We start from the raw sequence: 15,954 nt of genomic DNA, 5'->3' as shown, positions 1-15,954 counted from the left end.
CTTTTTCTGAAAAATAATCATTTTATTTTTTCCTTTTTTATAATTGTGTTAGTTAAAAGCAGTCAGAAAGGTTCAAAAGTATTGGGGTAGCTATTATTATAAGCTAATATTACTTACATTCATATATTAATAAATGTGTGTATTTTTTTGCGATAAGGTTTATTATGATCATCAACAATGTCTAATTCTGACTCTTCTTGTTTCACTCTGCACACGCTGAGTTCGTGTTACATACATTTACTTTCTTTAAATAATTTTATTAGTTCTTTATTAAATTATCTAATCTACTTCCTGTTCTGTAAGCTATGGGAACATTGGGAGTGGGGCTTATTAATTACTGCACTCTTCACAAACATAATGGCATGGGGAAAGTTTACAAATCCGTGTTGCAATCAAATAAAAAATGCAGATCAAAAAATTTAGATCAGCCAAATATAATCTTCATAAAAGGTTTGTTGAAAATTTCCTTATCAAGTGGGAAAACTCCATTTGCACCTTAGACATGTAGGGCCCTTGTAGGGGGGTTGCTTGGACATAACTGCCAGCAAGCAGCAGCTGTCCTCCTAGCGCCATACCTGCCAATATTAACTGCACCTTAGACATTTAGGGCCCCTTGGTGGGGAGGGTGATGGGACATCACTGTGAGTAATCGGGACAGCAGCTGTCCCCTCAGTGCCCTACCAGCCAATTTTAACTGCACCCCTTTAGTACACACACCCTTCACTCCTCAAAACATATATTCCAACATAAACACACACACATGCACACAAACACCCTCACAAACACACACACACGCATTTCGTAAGGAAGGTGGGACCTTGCACCATCCTTCCCCCTACCCCATCCCTGGTACGGGGAACTGGGCCCTTGGCAACGCCGGCCGTGTCCCTTGAGTGCTGGCTTCCTGGGCCCGGCGGCCCGCTCTCCACGCAGGGAGAGGGATCCCTGAGCTTTCTGGCAAGGCCAGAAGCCGGGGATCACATCACACCTGAACTGGGGGTGTCCGTGTCCCTGTGGTGTGGGTTCTGGTCCTTGCCCCTCAGCGCTAGGCCTCACCAAATCTCCAACAGTGGCCGAGCCTGGTCGTGCCATCTTTACAACACCCCTGGTGGCCCCCCTTTTCTCCTTGGAGCCCTCCTCCTGGGCGGGGACGGCTGGCCCCTGCCTTGCTCCTTCCTGGACCAACCGTGGGCCGGGTGGGTGGCTGCCTGGAGCGCGGAGCGGGTCTCCCTTGGGGGGTTTTGGCTCGTACCTGGGGTTGGGGCAGGGGAATGCCCAGAATTCCTGGGTGGTGATGAGGTGCTCGTTTGGGGCTGTGGGCACCCTTGTCGGGTGGGGACCGGCGTTGGGCTCTCTTGGCGGGGGCTGCTCTCCTGGTTGGGCCGGTGCTGCGCTCTCCCATGCCTCCCTGCTCTCTGGGGGCCTCTGGGCGGTCATGCTGGCCCTGGCCTGGTTGGCGGACGTGATCGCCCCTGGGGCGGTTTTTCTCTGCCTGCTGCCGAGTGGCGTTAGGGGGTTCTGGTTGCCACGGCTGCTGCGGCCGGGGTCTTGGTGTGGGGATGGCTGGGCACTCTCCCTCCTTCTTTTCACATTACTTCATCCATTTTAGAAGAACATAAACACTCACCTGAGCACAGGTGTTAGCTCACCTTTACATAAATAGTTTGTGTGATTGAATATAATATTTCACACTATTTTTTTTGAAGGCATAAGAATGCATGTGTGAACAGTATTTGTATTGTGCACATGTTGACATCTGGACCTTCTCACTTTCTTTAAAGTTTCACGCCATTTGGATTTTGTAGGGCTTCTTCGTCCCATACGCATACGTGCCCTGCCCATCGAAGTTGTGACGATGTTATTAGGGCATCAACACTAACTGTGTTGGCACGTCTCAAAACCTCAACATCTGGGATATGGTCTTGCCACTTGATGTTGAGAATGAAGCGACGGTAGCGAAGCTGAAGTCTTTTTAGAGCCTTGATATGTCTGCGGTAGAGAGTGGTACACTCGATGGAGTATAGCAAAAATGGGATGACTGCGGCTGCATATACCTGCACTTTGGTACTAGTACTGATGTCATGGAAACTTCACAGTCTCTTTTGTAGTGCACCATAGGCCTTAGTGGCAGAAAGTATTCTCTGTTCCACTTTCAGATCAGTGGCAGAAAGTATTCTCCGTTCCACTTCCAGATCAGCTGAGTTTGAGTAAGTTAAGGTACTGCCCAGGTAAGTAAAACTCTCTGTTGACTTCAGTGGTTCATCATGGACCATAATCGTCTCTGGATGTTCATTGGACAATGTGGGAGGCTGATACAGCATCTCCCTCAGCTGTGACTACTCTACTCATCAGCCACCTGCTACTTTAGGAGACCCAGCTTCATCATCCTTCGCCAGTCCGTTAACCCTGATGGTGCCTAGTCTCCTGAAGCTCTACGTCTGGCCCCCTTGCCTCTGTACTAAGCTAACCTTGTCTTGTCTTCTGCACTCAGGTTACATTCTCACGCCACGAGAGTCACCTGAGTTCACCATCTCGAGCAGCAGCAGCCTCAGCCTTCCACCGCTGACGTTTCCTGCCACTGTGAGCCACAGCCTCTGTTTCTCACCTAGACCACAGCCACGCCACGTATCCACTGAGCGTCCACGCTCTTCAAGATCACCACACCATGCCCGGGTTCAAGAATCCTGCCCAGAGACTTTGTCTCGCTCCCGCTCTGGAAGTTCTGGATCTACAATCGAGAGCCACAGCCACGATTACCCACTACACCATCAACGACCGCAAGAAACATTAAGAAAATAAAACCTCATACTTACCTCTTTACTTACCTGCCTCTGCCCTTCTGGGTTTTCAGCATCTGGGTCCTCCCTCCGCGTTCTAGTCATGACACATCTCAGCTGCAGAGGAAAAGCGATGTACAATCTTCACAATCAATGTACATATCAGATGCGTTACTAGCTACAAGGGCCGAGTCATCAGCATAAAGTAGTTCCTAGTTCCTAGCTTTTATCAGACAGAATTAAGAAACCTGAAATATCAATAAAGCACATGACAAAGATAAATTACTTAAATTATTATGTAAAAAATAACTTTTAGAAATCAACATGGCAAATACCAATCATTTATCCAAAAAATCATAGTAGTAGGTTTAGGGGCTGTCATCTGGACTTTTTTTTAAAGTTAGACGACGTTTCACCTCTTATCCAAGAGGCTTTGTCAATTCTGAATTAGCTGGTAAAAGAGCTGGTATATATGCGCTCATGGAGGAGGAGTCAGACCTGAAACTGGATGGTATTGTCAACTTAGCCTACATTGTTTCGGGTTGTTAAGAGTCCTTTGTCCTCAGTCCTCAGTTTGGATTTCAGAACACTGCCATAGATGGATGGAAGAATAAACCTGAGACCACCATTCTTAATAAGAGAAGGTTTATCCTTCTTGACAAAGATGGCTTCTTTCACTCCTCGCTCAAACAATCCTTTCTCTCTGGCTAGAATTCAGACTTCACTGTCCTCGAACGAGTGGTTTGTGGCCTTCAGGTGGAGGTGCACTCCAGACTCAGGTCCACTTGGGTTGGCTCTGCGATGTTGGTAAAGCTCCTTGTGTAGAGGTTGTTTGGTTTCTCCTATATGCTGTTCATTGCAGTTCTGTTTGCAGTGGATAGAGTACACAACATTACTCTGTTTGTAGCTACAAACAAGTAAGCAAGTGAAATAATATTATTAGAAATCAATCAATTTAATCATTTTCAATTGATTAAACTTTTTTTATTATTATTATTTTTTTTTATAAGGTAATGCTGTGAAGTAAAATTAAAAGGGTCCATATTCTGTCGTGTATCGGAGCTACTTATTTTGGCATTCTTTCAGCTAGAGACACCAATAAAATTTTAAAAAGCTCACAAGGCTTTGGACTACAACATATTTTAGATGTATGATCCTGCAATTTGAATTTTTTGCTACAAATTGACTTCAAACTTTTATTACTCTTCAACAAACTGCTGTGCTCTGGCGTGACGTCATACGCTGTGCCGGTCGACGGAGGAAAAAGCCTTCAAATTTTACATAATGTCTAGAATGTCAAATCAATCACAATAAAAATTTATAAAAAACAGTCATTTTTGTTGGCTTTTCAAAAATGTATTTCATCCTTGATGCCAGAGAGTCACAGAGCCGTAGAGTCGCTGCAACACTAAACGAAAAACAGCTGTTATATGTCCCCTCCACTAAACCTGGTTTGCGGTGTCATGGATTGACTTGTGGGTTATGGTGCAAAACCTTTCTAGATCAATACCTGGTGCTTGCTTTCACAAACATTTCCTTCATGTTTTTTTTTTGCTGTTTTTACTTTATTTATAGTGGCCGTGCTTCTAAGCTTCTAACATACCTGTTATTTGTCAGCATTTATGGCAGCCTGATGAAAGTGACTTTGATAATTGTCCAGCGCTATCTGGTTGTTGTGAAACAGCGAAATACTTTAAATCACTTTGGACCAAAGCATCTCTTGGTTCTGCTCTGGATGGTGTCACTCATTTTACCCATCCTTGTCTGCATAGCTCAACAGCTAATAATTTGTCCTCAAAGGACACATTGCAGATTCCAGCTCACTAACAAACCTCTGGTGATGTTTGTGTTGATAGAAGAAATCACTGTGGGATCTATGACAATGTTTATTGTGGCTTTTTCATAAATTTGTCTTTATAGGAAGGTGAAGCAAGCAGCGTTTTTCAACAGTCCTCGAACAACCAGATTGGTTTCCAGCATCACTGTGATCATATTTGTCTCATACTTTCCATGTCATGTCAACAATATACTGAGTGTGTTTTCAGTTTCTCTGTTTGAACTTTCGGAAGTGGCTTCAGTCTTCAGAGAAGCACAGCTGCATCTTCACACTGACAAAAGTCTGTCCATAAGTGTGAACCAGCTCAAGAGAAAGAACACACATGATGAGAAAGCATCATCTCCATAAGAAAGTTTAAGCTCTTTTATTCATTAGCTTATTTTTCCTTCAATTAGAAATCGTAAGAAGTTGTAGTAAGATGTAACTTAATGTCAGAAGTCAGAACTCTGTCGCCTCCTCAGGTCACCGGCAGGAGCAATCTCCAGAGTAATGAAACCACTTCATCTCCCAGCACACCCAGCGTCCACTTCCTGCTTGCAACATACCTGACTCTCATTCAAGATACCAGTGGCTAGAGTGTCCACCCTGTAACTAGAAGGTCGTGGGTTCAAACCCAGGCTGAGTCATACCAAAGACTTTAAAAATAGGACCCAATGCCTCCCTGCTTGACACTCAGCATTAAGGGGTTGGATTGGGAGGTTAAATCCACCAAAATAGTTCCCGAGCTTGCCGCTCACTGCTCCACCAGGGGATGGGGAAATTGTGGAGAATAAACCTTGGTCTGTGACAGATAGTGTGATTTAATTAATCATAATTAAATTCACTCAATCAACCACAGCAGACATAAGCACCGTACTGAACCACACTCAGTGTGAAGTATTGTTTGTGCCACTCTGCCTTCCTCACTGAGTGTTGTAGTTGGACATAGTGATGGGACGAGCGACACTGGTGCATCAGCACTGTGCCGAAAGCTCAAGAGCGAAACCTCGTATCGGTTCGTGTATTGTTTTAAGAAAGAATCACGTTACCGATACAGGAACTGTATCGTTTGGATGTGCTGCGCCAAGGTGTGTTTATCAGGAAACAAACTGGATCAACATGTCGTGGGTTTGTCGGATGGAGTTTTGCTTGATCATGGATCGTCCATGGAAGTGTTCCCCGGTGTGGAATAATTTTGATCTCGTGACCCCAAACAAGGTAAATCTTTTTCTCCTTTATATACTATTTTTTACAGTGGCACATTGCACTCACTTTATCAGTTTATCAAGTGAATGACCTGTGATACATATAATAGTAAGTTAAAGAGCCTTACAGTTGCTTTATTCATGTTATCATGTAATTATGAGATCCTGATCTCGTAATCATGAGATAGGGTGTCTATTTTTTTTAACAAGTGAATGCAATGTTCTGGTAAGAGGTTTGAATTGTTTTCAGATAAATCAACTTTTTATGTTATTGTAGGTGAAATGCTCCACAGAGCTATCCTATATCAATAAGAGCACTTCATCAATGCTGAGGCATTATAGAGCTCGGCATGGCAATGAACAATTGGCAGATACTTATGAGAGTACCCCAGGTATGTTGAAATTCTCTCTAAAAATTGTGCAAAAAAAACGTGCATGCAAACAGAAAGGCTCCAGGCCTAGTATCGAACCTGCAACCCTCTTGCTGTGATGCAACAGTGATAACCACTACACCACTATATCGTCTTATGTCTACTTGACATTGTTTGTAAAAATTACAGTCCTTTTATTAAGCTTTTGACAAAATAGTTCCTTTTGGCTTGCAGTTCCTAACAAGCAAGCAGTGGATGAGGCAGTGGTCAATATGATCATCAAAGACTGTCAGCCACTCAGCTTTGTTGAAAATGAGGGATTCAGGGAGCTCCTGAAGCTTATTTTACCCTTGTATGCTCTACCAAGCAGGAAGGTATGTTTAAGGATTTGTATTATATGTTTGTACTAACTATATAACTATATTTTATTGGTGTAACAGTTTTTGTATGGTTATTTTCAGACCATCAAGGACTTGGTTAGCCAGAGATATGAGGAGGAAAAAGGAAAAACCAAAAAGGACCTCCAGAGTCCCGTTGCTGTTACCTTAACAGCTGATATGTGGACGTCTATGAATATGGAGGCATATCTAGCTGTTACTGGCCACTATATGGACAAAGAAAGCCATGAACTCCATTCATCAGTCTTGGCAGTGCAGCATTTTCCTTAGAAACACACTGCAGAAAACATTGCCACGGTTAAAAGGAGCCTCATGGAGGAGTGGGGCATAGCAGGAAAGGTCAGGTGTCTTGTCACTGATGCAGCAGCAAACATGACTGCATGTGCTCGAATGCTGCAAATACGGCATACCATTTGTATAGCCCATTCCCTGAATTTAATTGTGTGAAAATCATGTGATCAAATCCCAACAATAACTGAAATACGCAACAAAACACAACACATTGTGACATACCTTTGATCGAGCGTGACCGCTAAAGAGAAGCTCAGTCAAATACAGCAACAGCTGGGAACACCGGACCATAAATTAATGAACCAGGTGCCAACACGATGGAACAGTACCTACCAAATGTTTGAAAGAATGACTGAGCAGAAGGAGGCAGTCTGGGTGTCACTGGCCACATTAAAACCTGACATCACTCCACTGACTCCAGAAGAATGTCAGATCATTGAAGAGATGCTCAGGGTTCTTGCTCCTTTTGACCAAGCTACAAGAGAACTGTCTGAGGAAAAAAGGGTCTCTGGGTCGAAGGTCATTCCCATGATGAGAATGCCCCACATTGAGCTTCAACGTCAGGCCACAACAGTGACAAAAACAGCTGCTCAGCAACTGGCTGAGAACCTGAGGAAGCGGCTAACTGACGCCATTTGCGGCATGGAATCTCTCAGTGTGATGACTCTGGCAACTCTGTTAGATCCCAGATTTAAAAAGAATGGATTTGTTAGTCATCAAAAGGCAAGTGGAGCGGTGCAGAGACTGCAGTCAGAATGTGCAGAAGAAATGAGGAGCCAAGAGCCTTACCCAAGACAAGAAGAGCCTAGCTCTTCACATGGGTCAGAACCCAGTTCAGGTATGAAAATACATTTCTGTGGCACTTTGTGATATGATATATCATGTGATAATAAAGTAATGATTAGCTATTTTTTTAGGGCACAATCTCTGGAAAACTTTAGATATGGAGGTTGCAGAGACCCAGAAGACGAGAAACACAACAGCTGACTCCATTACTGAAGTCCAACGCTACCTGGCAGAAACAAACACACCCAGAAACCAAGATCCTTTGCAATATTGGAAATGGAACCAGGAAATATACCATCATCTTCATGAATTTGCACTTAAAACTCTCTGCTCACCATCATCGTCTGTACCATGCGAAAGAGTATTTTCCAAGGCTGGGGAGCTGGTGTGTAAGAGGAGAAATCGCCTTGGAGCAAAGACACTTCAAAAACTTTTGTTTCTCAATAAAAATTCATGAACTAATCACTTTTTTGTCTTTTATTTCATATGATTTAACAGTTAAGTTGACAAATGTGCACATAAGTTAAAAAATTGTAACTCTGAATTTATACTCTAATTTGCTATATTTTACATACCTACTCAGTTTTATCATTTACACGAACAAGGAATTTCATTGCCTGCAATGATTTTATAACTACTGCAGGGGTCACTATTGGGTGACCAACACAGTATGATAACAGTGCCAACACAGTTTGTTTAGTGTGTCAATACACTCCTTGAGGTATCATCGTCCCATCACTAGTTGGACATGAGCTTCTGTTTGCCTGCCACCTGCCCTGACTCTTGCCTGAATGCTAATTACCCTGTCTCTCCTCTAATGAACTCATGCCTGTTTTCGACTCCTGTCTGTCTGACCCTGATTTAGCTTTGTGGACTTTTAGTGGGGCTAATAAACCTCCTGCAAAAGGATTCAGTCGTCTGCCTGTTCTTGTAACACTTAAGTTCTATTAGTTGTTGATGTGTGTTTAGGTTGCATAAGTGTCTGGGTTATGCATAACCAAACATCTGCTGGAGAAATTCATCGGTAATTTATTGTTGTGCAATCATATTCACCATGAAATATGTTGTGTAAGAATGATAAGATTTCAAAACATTTCCTTCCTTGGAATTCAATTTTAGCGAAGCTTTGTCTGTATAAAAGCAAGGGTCCAAATTTCTTGTTACGTCTGCAGCATAAAATTAACAACACATCTAGTTAAGACTTGCCAGCCAGACCACAGGATGGAGCCGGTCACTGTCAGTGTGTGCCCCTCTAATATTTCTTCTTCAGGACATCTTATTCCTTTCTGGGACTTGTGGCGTTTATTCTGTTGTTACGAGCCGAGCCTTTTGGGGGTGGATGAGCTTTTTTCTTGCTTTGGATTGTTAGTTATGTTAATTGAACGCGGTTGTATCTGGGAGGCGATTGGTCTATCTCTTTTCTTCTAGGTTGGACGTCATCACTTCGTCGTCCTGGTTGGCCTGGCACTCCATCTACAGCGTCGGCCCCGCCCCTCTGCGCTGGAGGCACGGACACATAAGCTGACGTGGCCCAAGCACCAGGGCGGCTGACTCTTCAGCTCGCCATTTGTGTTCTGTGCACTTATTTGTGTTTCGTTTCGGTTCTTGGCACATTAGAATGAATTCTACTTATACTCGTCATGTTTAAATGCAGCAAAATACCTTAAATGACTTTGGACCAAAGCATCTCATGGTTCTGCTCTGGATGGCTTCACTCATTTTACCCATCCCTGTCTGCATAACTCAACAGCTAATAATTTGTCCTCATCACCAGAGGAGACATTAGTCTGCACAGAATAGGATGATGAAACAGCGTTTTTTTTAATTATATTTTGTGGTACAACAAAACAATCTGTGAATCTTGATATACTTGTAATCATGTATTTTCATACGTTCGTCTCCGGAAGAAGTGAAGCAACAATATTTTTCATCAATTCAGCAACAACCAGACCAGCTTCCAGTATCATCATGAGTTGTTTATTTATATAACAGCTGCATATAACAGCTGCTTCTCTATTGAAAGAGGACAGGCTAGTGGCAGAAATAAAAGCTTAAATCTCAAAGAAATACCATAAAAGGATGACAAAACAGATGACCTGACAAAGAAGAAATGGAAAAATCAGACACTTAAATACACTAAGGGTAATTAGAGCCATCAGTTAACATTGCTGTATAGTTATCAAATGAAACATGGTAAGACAAGTGACAGGGGAAATACAAGCAGGAAAACAAATAATTAGGAACTAAGAGAACACAACTAACTGTCATGATTTCAAAGAACCGAGACAGACCCAGATGCTGGAACCTGGAAGGAAAACAGGAGAGTGTAAGGTAAGTTAGATGATTTATTGTTGTGGGACGCCGATGCAATGGCGAGGATGACGGCTGAGGATTGCAGGTGAGTAACAAGGTGAGAACCGGGGAATCTTGACTTGGAGTCGTGGTGTGGCTGGAGGGTTTCTGCAATGGCTGAGCTGGAGGGTTGGCATGAACAGGAATCCTGGCGTGATCAAGGAGGACCGATAGCTCTGGAGGTGAATCCCAGGTAAACACTTGTGGTATGTATTTCCTGAAAACAAGGCATAGGAAAATATTAACAAGAGGTAACTCTTAAAGAGCGAGACCATGAGTGATCTGATTATGCACCATGGAGGAACAACGAACTGGCGATGAATGCTGGGGTTGGATCTCCTTAAGACTGCTGGAGGTTGATGAGTTGAGTGAATACAGCTGGGAATCCTCAGGAGCAGAGCAGAGAGGGGAGGGGGAGGAGAGTTACCAAAGGCACCATGACACTAAGGCCGCCTTTACACTGCATGGTTCAAGTGACCCAATTCCGATTTTTTCCTCTCACGGGACACAGATCGGATATGATCGGTGAACGTGTAAGCAGGACAAAAGTGCATGGATTCCGTTTTTCTCAGATCGGATACAGGCCTCTCTCATATGTGGAAATAAATCGGAAACGAATCGGATACGTGCATTTCCGTGTGCCATGTAAGCAGACAGATCGGATATTCCCCAGTAAATGCGAGTCGTACATCAGTGACATCAACTCAGGACACCACCAACTGAGATCACATGACTTATAAAGGTGCTTTTTGTGCTGATTTTGCTGTCAGCGTGTTACCTTTCAGCTTCAGACCGTAGTTGGAAACCGCTGTTATGTCCGGTCCGGACGCAAACGGTAACTAATGAAGCGGGACACCGTTGCTATGGACCGGGCTAGAAGCCGTTTATTTCTTTGGGGGACGTGTATGATGGGGACCGTGTGTGTGTGTGTGCGCGCGCGCGTGCTTGCGTGTGTGTGCGTGTAACTTAAGGAGAGGAGAGCGGGTGTGAGCGCGGAGCGGGGGACTGTCGGAGAACCGAAAATTAAAAAGAAGGTGTCTCGCCCAAAAGTTTTGGAGTCTTTCTCAACCCCCTCTGGAGGCTGAGGGTTCAGAACGGAAAAGTGAACCCCGAGGAAATCTTCAGTGTGTTTCTGACTACGGTCGGAAAAGAGAAGTCATCGCGCAGGAAAGGTTCAACACTTGGATCAAACTGTTAGTACAGCACGTCTGCAAACACTTCCTCATTCAAAACTCAGAGAAAGCCGAGCAGCCCCCCTTCTTTTCCTCCCCCGTGCGTCCCCTCAGGAGCGCCCAAGGCAACGCCTCCTTCCGTCGCTGCGTTGCCTCCATGACAACCGCAGTCACAAAAGTCTAAAGGAGGTCCGCGGAATGCGGAAATACAGCTAATTAGTCCTCAGAACGTCTACGTTTGATAGTTTCAGCATTGCATAGTGTAAATGCAGAAATCAGATACGGGTCACTTTTAAAAGATGATGTAAGCGGGTCGTCAAAAAAATCGGATATAGTCAGAAAATCGGATATGAGCATCAAGACCTGCAGTGTAAAGCCGGCCTAAAAGTCTTATTGATGACGGACCCTTACATTGTGTCTAATTTAATGCTATAACTTGAAAACAGGTGGAAATAAAACAGTTCCAAAAAAAAAAAAAAATTTAACCAAACTAAAACACAGTCTTGATTACTAGAAGTTACTAAGTGAGATTCTAACTTGCTAATTTTGTTGCTGTTTCCGTTTGATAAGGAATCAGGAAGTTAAAAAAACAGATGAGACTTACTGCATGAGTGCAAACTTTTGTTCCTGTTAAAGCCTACTTCATCTAGCACTGTGACTATATGATACAAACGTGTTTATAAGCAGCAATGAGCTGGACTTTCCCATAACTTTGTTCAGTGTTTTATCAGCTACACCTCTTTTTCTGCTATTGTTCCTAATCATTTTTTTGGCCTTCCACAGAATCTTAAAGAAACCATAATACCTACTCAACATTAAAAAATGAGACAAGGTTCCAAGTCTGCTAAAGAATCAGCTCTACATCTTATGGCAACCATAAGACTATGTTTTTTATATATTATAGATAAATGCATTTATTCAAAAATAATGAGTACATTTAATGACAAATGGGAATTTTGATGTTACCTAAACCTGATGAAAAAAGTCTTACTTTGTAATACAGAAGAGACACAAAAGAATTGAATCCTCCATATTGGTCATGGTGTGGCTCAGTACACAAAAAACAGAGAACCATAGTTCAAACATAGTTATACCATGAAGGGAGAGTGCCCAGCCATCCCCACACCAAGACCCCCGCCGCAGCCGCGGCAGCCAGAAGCCCCCCAACGCCACGCGGCAGCAGGCAGAGAAAAACCGCCCCCCAGGTGACCACGTCCGCCACCCAGGCCAGGGCCAGCAGGACCGCCACGAGGCCCCCAGAGCCAGAGAGCAGGGAGGCATGGGGGGAAAGAGAGTGCTGCCCCAGCCAGGAGGGGGCTGCGCCCAACGCCGGGCCCCACCCGAGAGGTGTTGTCCACAGCCCCAGACGAGCACTTCATCACCACCCAGGGGGTCTGGGCATCCCCCCGCCCCAACCCCAGGTACGAGCCAGGACCCCCCAAGGGAGACCTGCTCCGCGCTCCAGGCAGCCATCCACCAGGCCCACGGTTGGTCCAGATAGGTGCAAGACAGGGGCCAGCCGCCCTCGCCCAGGAGGGGGGCTGAACATGGCACGACCAGGCTCGGCCACTGTTGGAGATTTGGTGAGGCCCAGCGCTGAGGGGCAAGGACCAGAACCCACACCACAGGCACACGGACACCCCCGGTTCAGGTGTGAACTCTCCCTGCATGGAGAGCGGGCCGCCGGGCCCAGGAAGCCAGCACTCAAGAGACACGGCCGGCGTTGCCAAGGACCCAGTTCCCCGTACCAGGGATGGGGTAGGGGAAAGATGGTGCAAGGTCCCACCTTCCTTGCGAAATGCGTGTGTGTGTGTTTGTGAGGGTGTTTGTGTGCATGTGTGTGTGTTTATGTTGGAATATATATTTTGAGGAGTGAAGGGTGTGTGTACTAAAGGGGTGCAGTTAAAATTGGCTGGTAGGGCACTAAGGGGACATCTCCTGATTACTCACAGTGATGTCCCATCACCCTGTCCACCAAGGGGCCCTAAATGTCTAAGGTGCAGTTAAAATTGGCGGGTAGGGTGCTAAATGGACATCTACTGCTTGCTGGCAGTGATGTCCAAGCACCCCCCTACCAAGGGCCCGACATGTCTAAGGTGCAAATAAAACCGAGAGAGGGGGGGCCCATTCCATACGGCAACCATGGGAGGGGGACCACTACCAAGTAGCCCCCCCCCCCAAAGCGCAACTCAGGCTAAACCCCCCACCCCTCACCCTAATATGAGATTATATGAGGAAAGGGGTAAGTTGGAGACAGCTGGTAGACTGTCCCCCGGTGGTCAAACAGCCGTCCCCCAGCCCCCCCCAGCAACGCGCCCAGGACCTGCAAACCTGGGGCCCCATCCCCGAGGCGCCGACGCCCCAGGTCCAGCACCACCCACCCTACACAGAGAGAGAGGAATTATTACTTTTTAACGCACATTACGTCAGACGGTTCAGGCTTCCACCGCGTTCGTTAAAAAGTAATAATGCACACTTCGTCGCCCATTAACCCTTACATATACGATACTTTTGAAGCAGAAACATGTGTCAACAGGTGATCTAATTTCTTTTGATTTCAAATATGTGAGAAAACTCAACCACTAAAGTTTTTGATCTCACTTCAACTAGTTTTGGTTTGTCAAAGAATGTTGCAGTTGATGTAGCGTCTCATGATAAACTAGAAACAATAACATTACCCCAACCTTTTTTTTTTCAAGGTTAGCTTCTATAAATACTCCTGGGAAGTGACATGAGCAGTTTTGCCTGTAGAGACCAGTCCATTTCCTCATTACATTACTGGCCCCTTATTTATAAGACAAGAGCACATTTGAAACCATCACAGTCTTCAAAGAAGGATCACAGCATGAAGCAACTTAACTCCAGTGAGCTGTCTTCCAATGCCTCTGTATCTCCAGGAACTTTTATCCTTAATCCTTCCTGGAATTACAATGGTCTGATACCATCTGTGGTGTTGTCTTTTAGCTTTTTGTTGGGAGTCCCTGGGAACATCGCTGTGATTATTTTCAAACCCAACTTTCAGCACCTGTCCTCTGTGAGCCAGAAACTGATGCTGAACCTGGTTGTTTCAGATCTGCTCTGCCTGCTCACTCTTCCATTGTGGATTTATGCGTTTCTTTACATGTGGACCTTTGGACTAGTAGCTTGTAAGCTTCTAACGTTCTTTTCGTACTGCAGCTCATATGGCAGTCGACTAACTGTGACTGTTTTGAGTGTTCAGCGATACTTGCTGGTGGTGCATCAGAAGAATTGGACACATCATACGGGAGTGAGATTGCTGCTGGTGCTGTTGTGGCTGGTTTCCATCATACTTTCCATTCCTCCACTGGTGTTTCGACAGGTGTCCACTGGTCAGAACACAAGACTGTGTGAATCCCAATATTCCTCAGAAGCTCAGTGGATCACAGTCCTGCTGGTGGAAGGCCTGGTAGGATTTACCATCTTTTTTCTGGTAGTATTTTCATACACCCGTCTCCAGAAGAAGGTGAAGCAGGCAGCATTTTTCAACAATCCACAGACAACCAGGCTGATTACCAGTATCATCGTGAGTCTTTTGGTTTTCTGGGTTCCATATCTTTTTTTCAATGTTCTTAGTGCTGCAGCTATTTTTCTACACAATGAGGAATTTTTCAAGTATTGTTTGAAAGCTTTGTACACAGTTAGAGCCCTGCTTTTTGTGAACAGCTGCCTAAACCCAGTCTTGTATGCATTTACTTCTCACATTTTTGGTTGCAAAAGAAAGCTTTTTAGTTAACAGCAGTCTAAATATCACAACTGTTAAGTGTTATCGATGAGAGACTGAGAAAACATCTCTGTAGGAATTTTTTAAAAACCTATGCTTTTAACCAAAAACTCTTAGTGTTCATTTGCATTATTTGTAAACTTACTTTTTTTGGTATCACTCAGAAGGATTCCAAGTTTTTTCCATCTAGATTGTTCCTGGTTGTTTAAAGAAAAAGTTTGTTAATAGTGACTATCTAATGACTCAACAAAAGAACATTTCTATTTCAGATCAATGCATTTTTAATGCCTTTTAAAGGATAGAGTGGAAATGCTTTCCCTATTTTTTTATTTGCACTTAGGGCATGTAAACATTATCGCATGTTTCTTTCTTATATTAGAAATTATGAAATGTAAATGTAAAAGAGATTGATCCAAAGTATGGGGCTGTAAACTTGATACAATAATCCTGTGTTTTTATCTCTTTTTTTTTTAGTTCCTTTGTTTTTTAATATTATGGATTTCTACATTTGTCTTTTTTTGCAGACTTTTGAGTGAAGTCCAAATAGTCTTATTACTTCATATGTACTTCCTGTAGATCAGTGATTCTTGTTTATACGAGACACAACTACAGTAATACCTTTAATGCAAATGCAGTCATACTGCACGCATTCTATTTATATTCACATGAGTTTTGTTTGTCTTGTAAGTGTTGCCTCTATGAAAGTTTGTCTTTTTTATCTTTGTGCAATTACTGATACTGCACTTTCCATTAAAAGCTTTTTTATTTAAGTCCTTTTTGAGTACCACTTTTCTGTCTATTCCTTGCACACCGTTAAGTCAATGCAGTTTTCTTACACTGACATAAAACTGAGAACCTTTCATGATTGTGACCGATATGGATGTGAAGCCAATTCCTAAAAAAACTGACAACATTTAGTTCCTGATTGTTGTTGCAAGAGCTTCAGACTAGATTCTTTTTAACTTTGTCACAGCACATGAGGCAACAAGATGAGTTACCATCCAGCCAGAAATTCATTTTTGCAGTGCAAATAATTTATTTTAT

At 43.8% G+C, this 15,954-nt stretch overlaps 1 protein-coding gene across 1 annotated transcript; it reads left to right on the top strand.

The window, feature by feature from the left end:
* Nucleotides 1-11,092: 11,092 nt before the first annotated feature.
* Nucleotides 11,093-15,654, top strand: LOC110017744 (leukotriene B4 receptor 1-like). Its single transcript, XM_078942891.1, has one exon. The coding sequence runs from the start codon at nt 13,900-13,902 to the stop codon at nt 14,920-14,922; it is 1,023 nt and encodes a 340-aa protein (XP_078799017.1). The 5' UTR covers nt 11,093-13,899; the 3' UTR covers nt 14,923-15,654.
* Nucleotides 15,655-15,954: the final 300 nt, after the last annotated feature.

This window comes from Oryzias latipes, chromosome 24, assembly GCF_053564925.1.
Source record: "Oryzias latipes strain Hd-rR chromosome 24, Olatipes_Hd-rR_3.1".
Classification (NCBI taxonomy): domain Eukaryota; kingdom Metazoa; phylum Chordata; class Actinopteri; order Beloniformes; family Adrianichthyidae; genus Oryzias; species Oryzias latipes.
Note: the sequence above shows the minus strand (reverse complement) of the source record. Positions and strands in the feature narration are given on the sequence as shown.

Excerpts from the sequence above, each read along its gene's own strand:
- LOC110017744 (XM_078942891.1), top strand. The coding sequence starts at position 13,900 with ATGAGCAGTTTTGCCTGTAGAGACCAGTCCATTTCCTCATTACATTAC.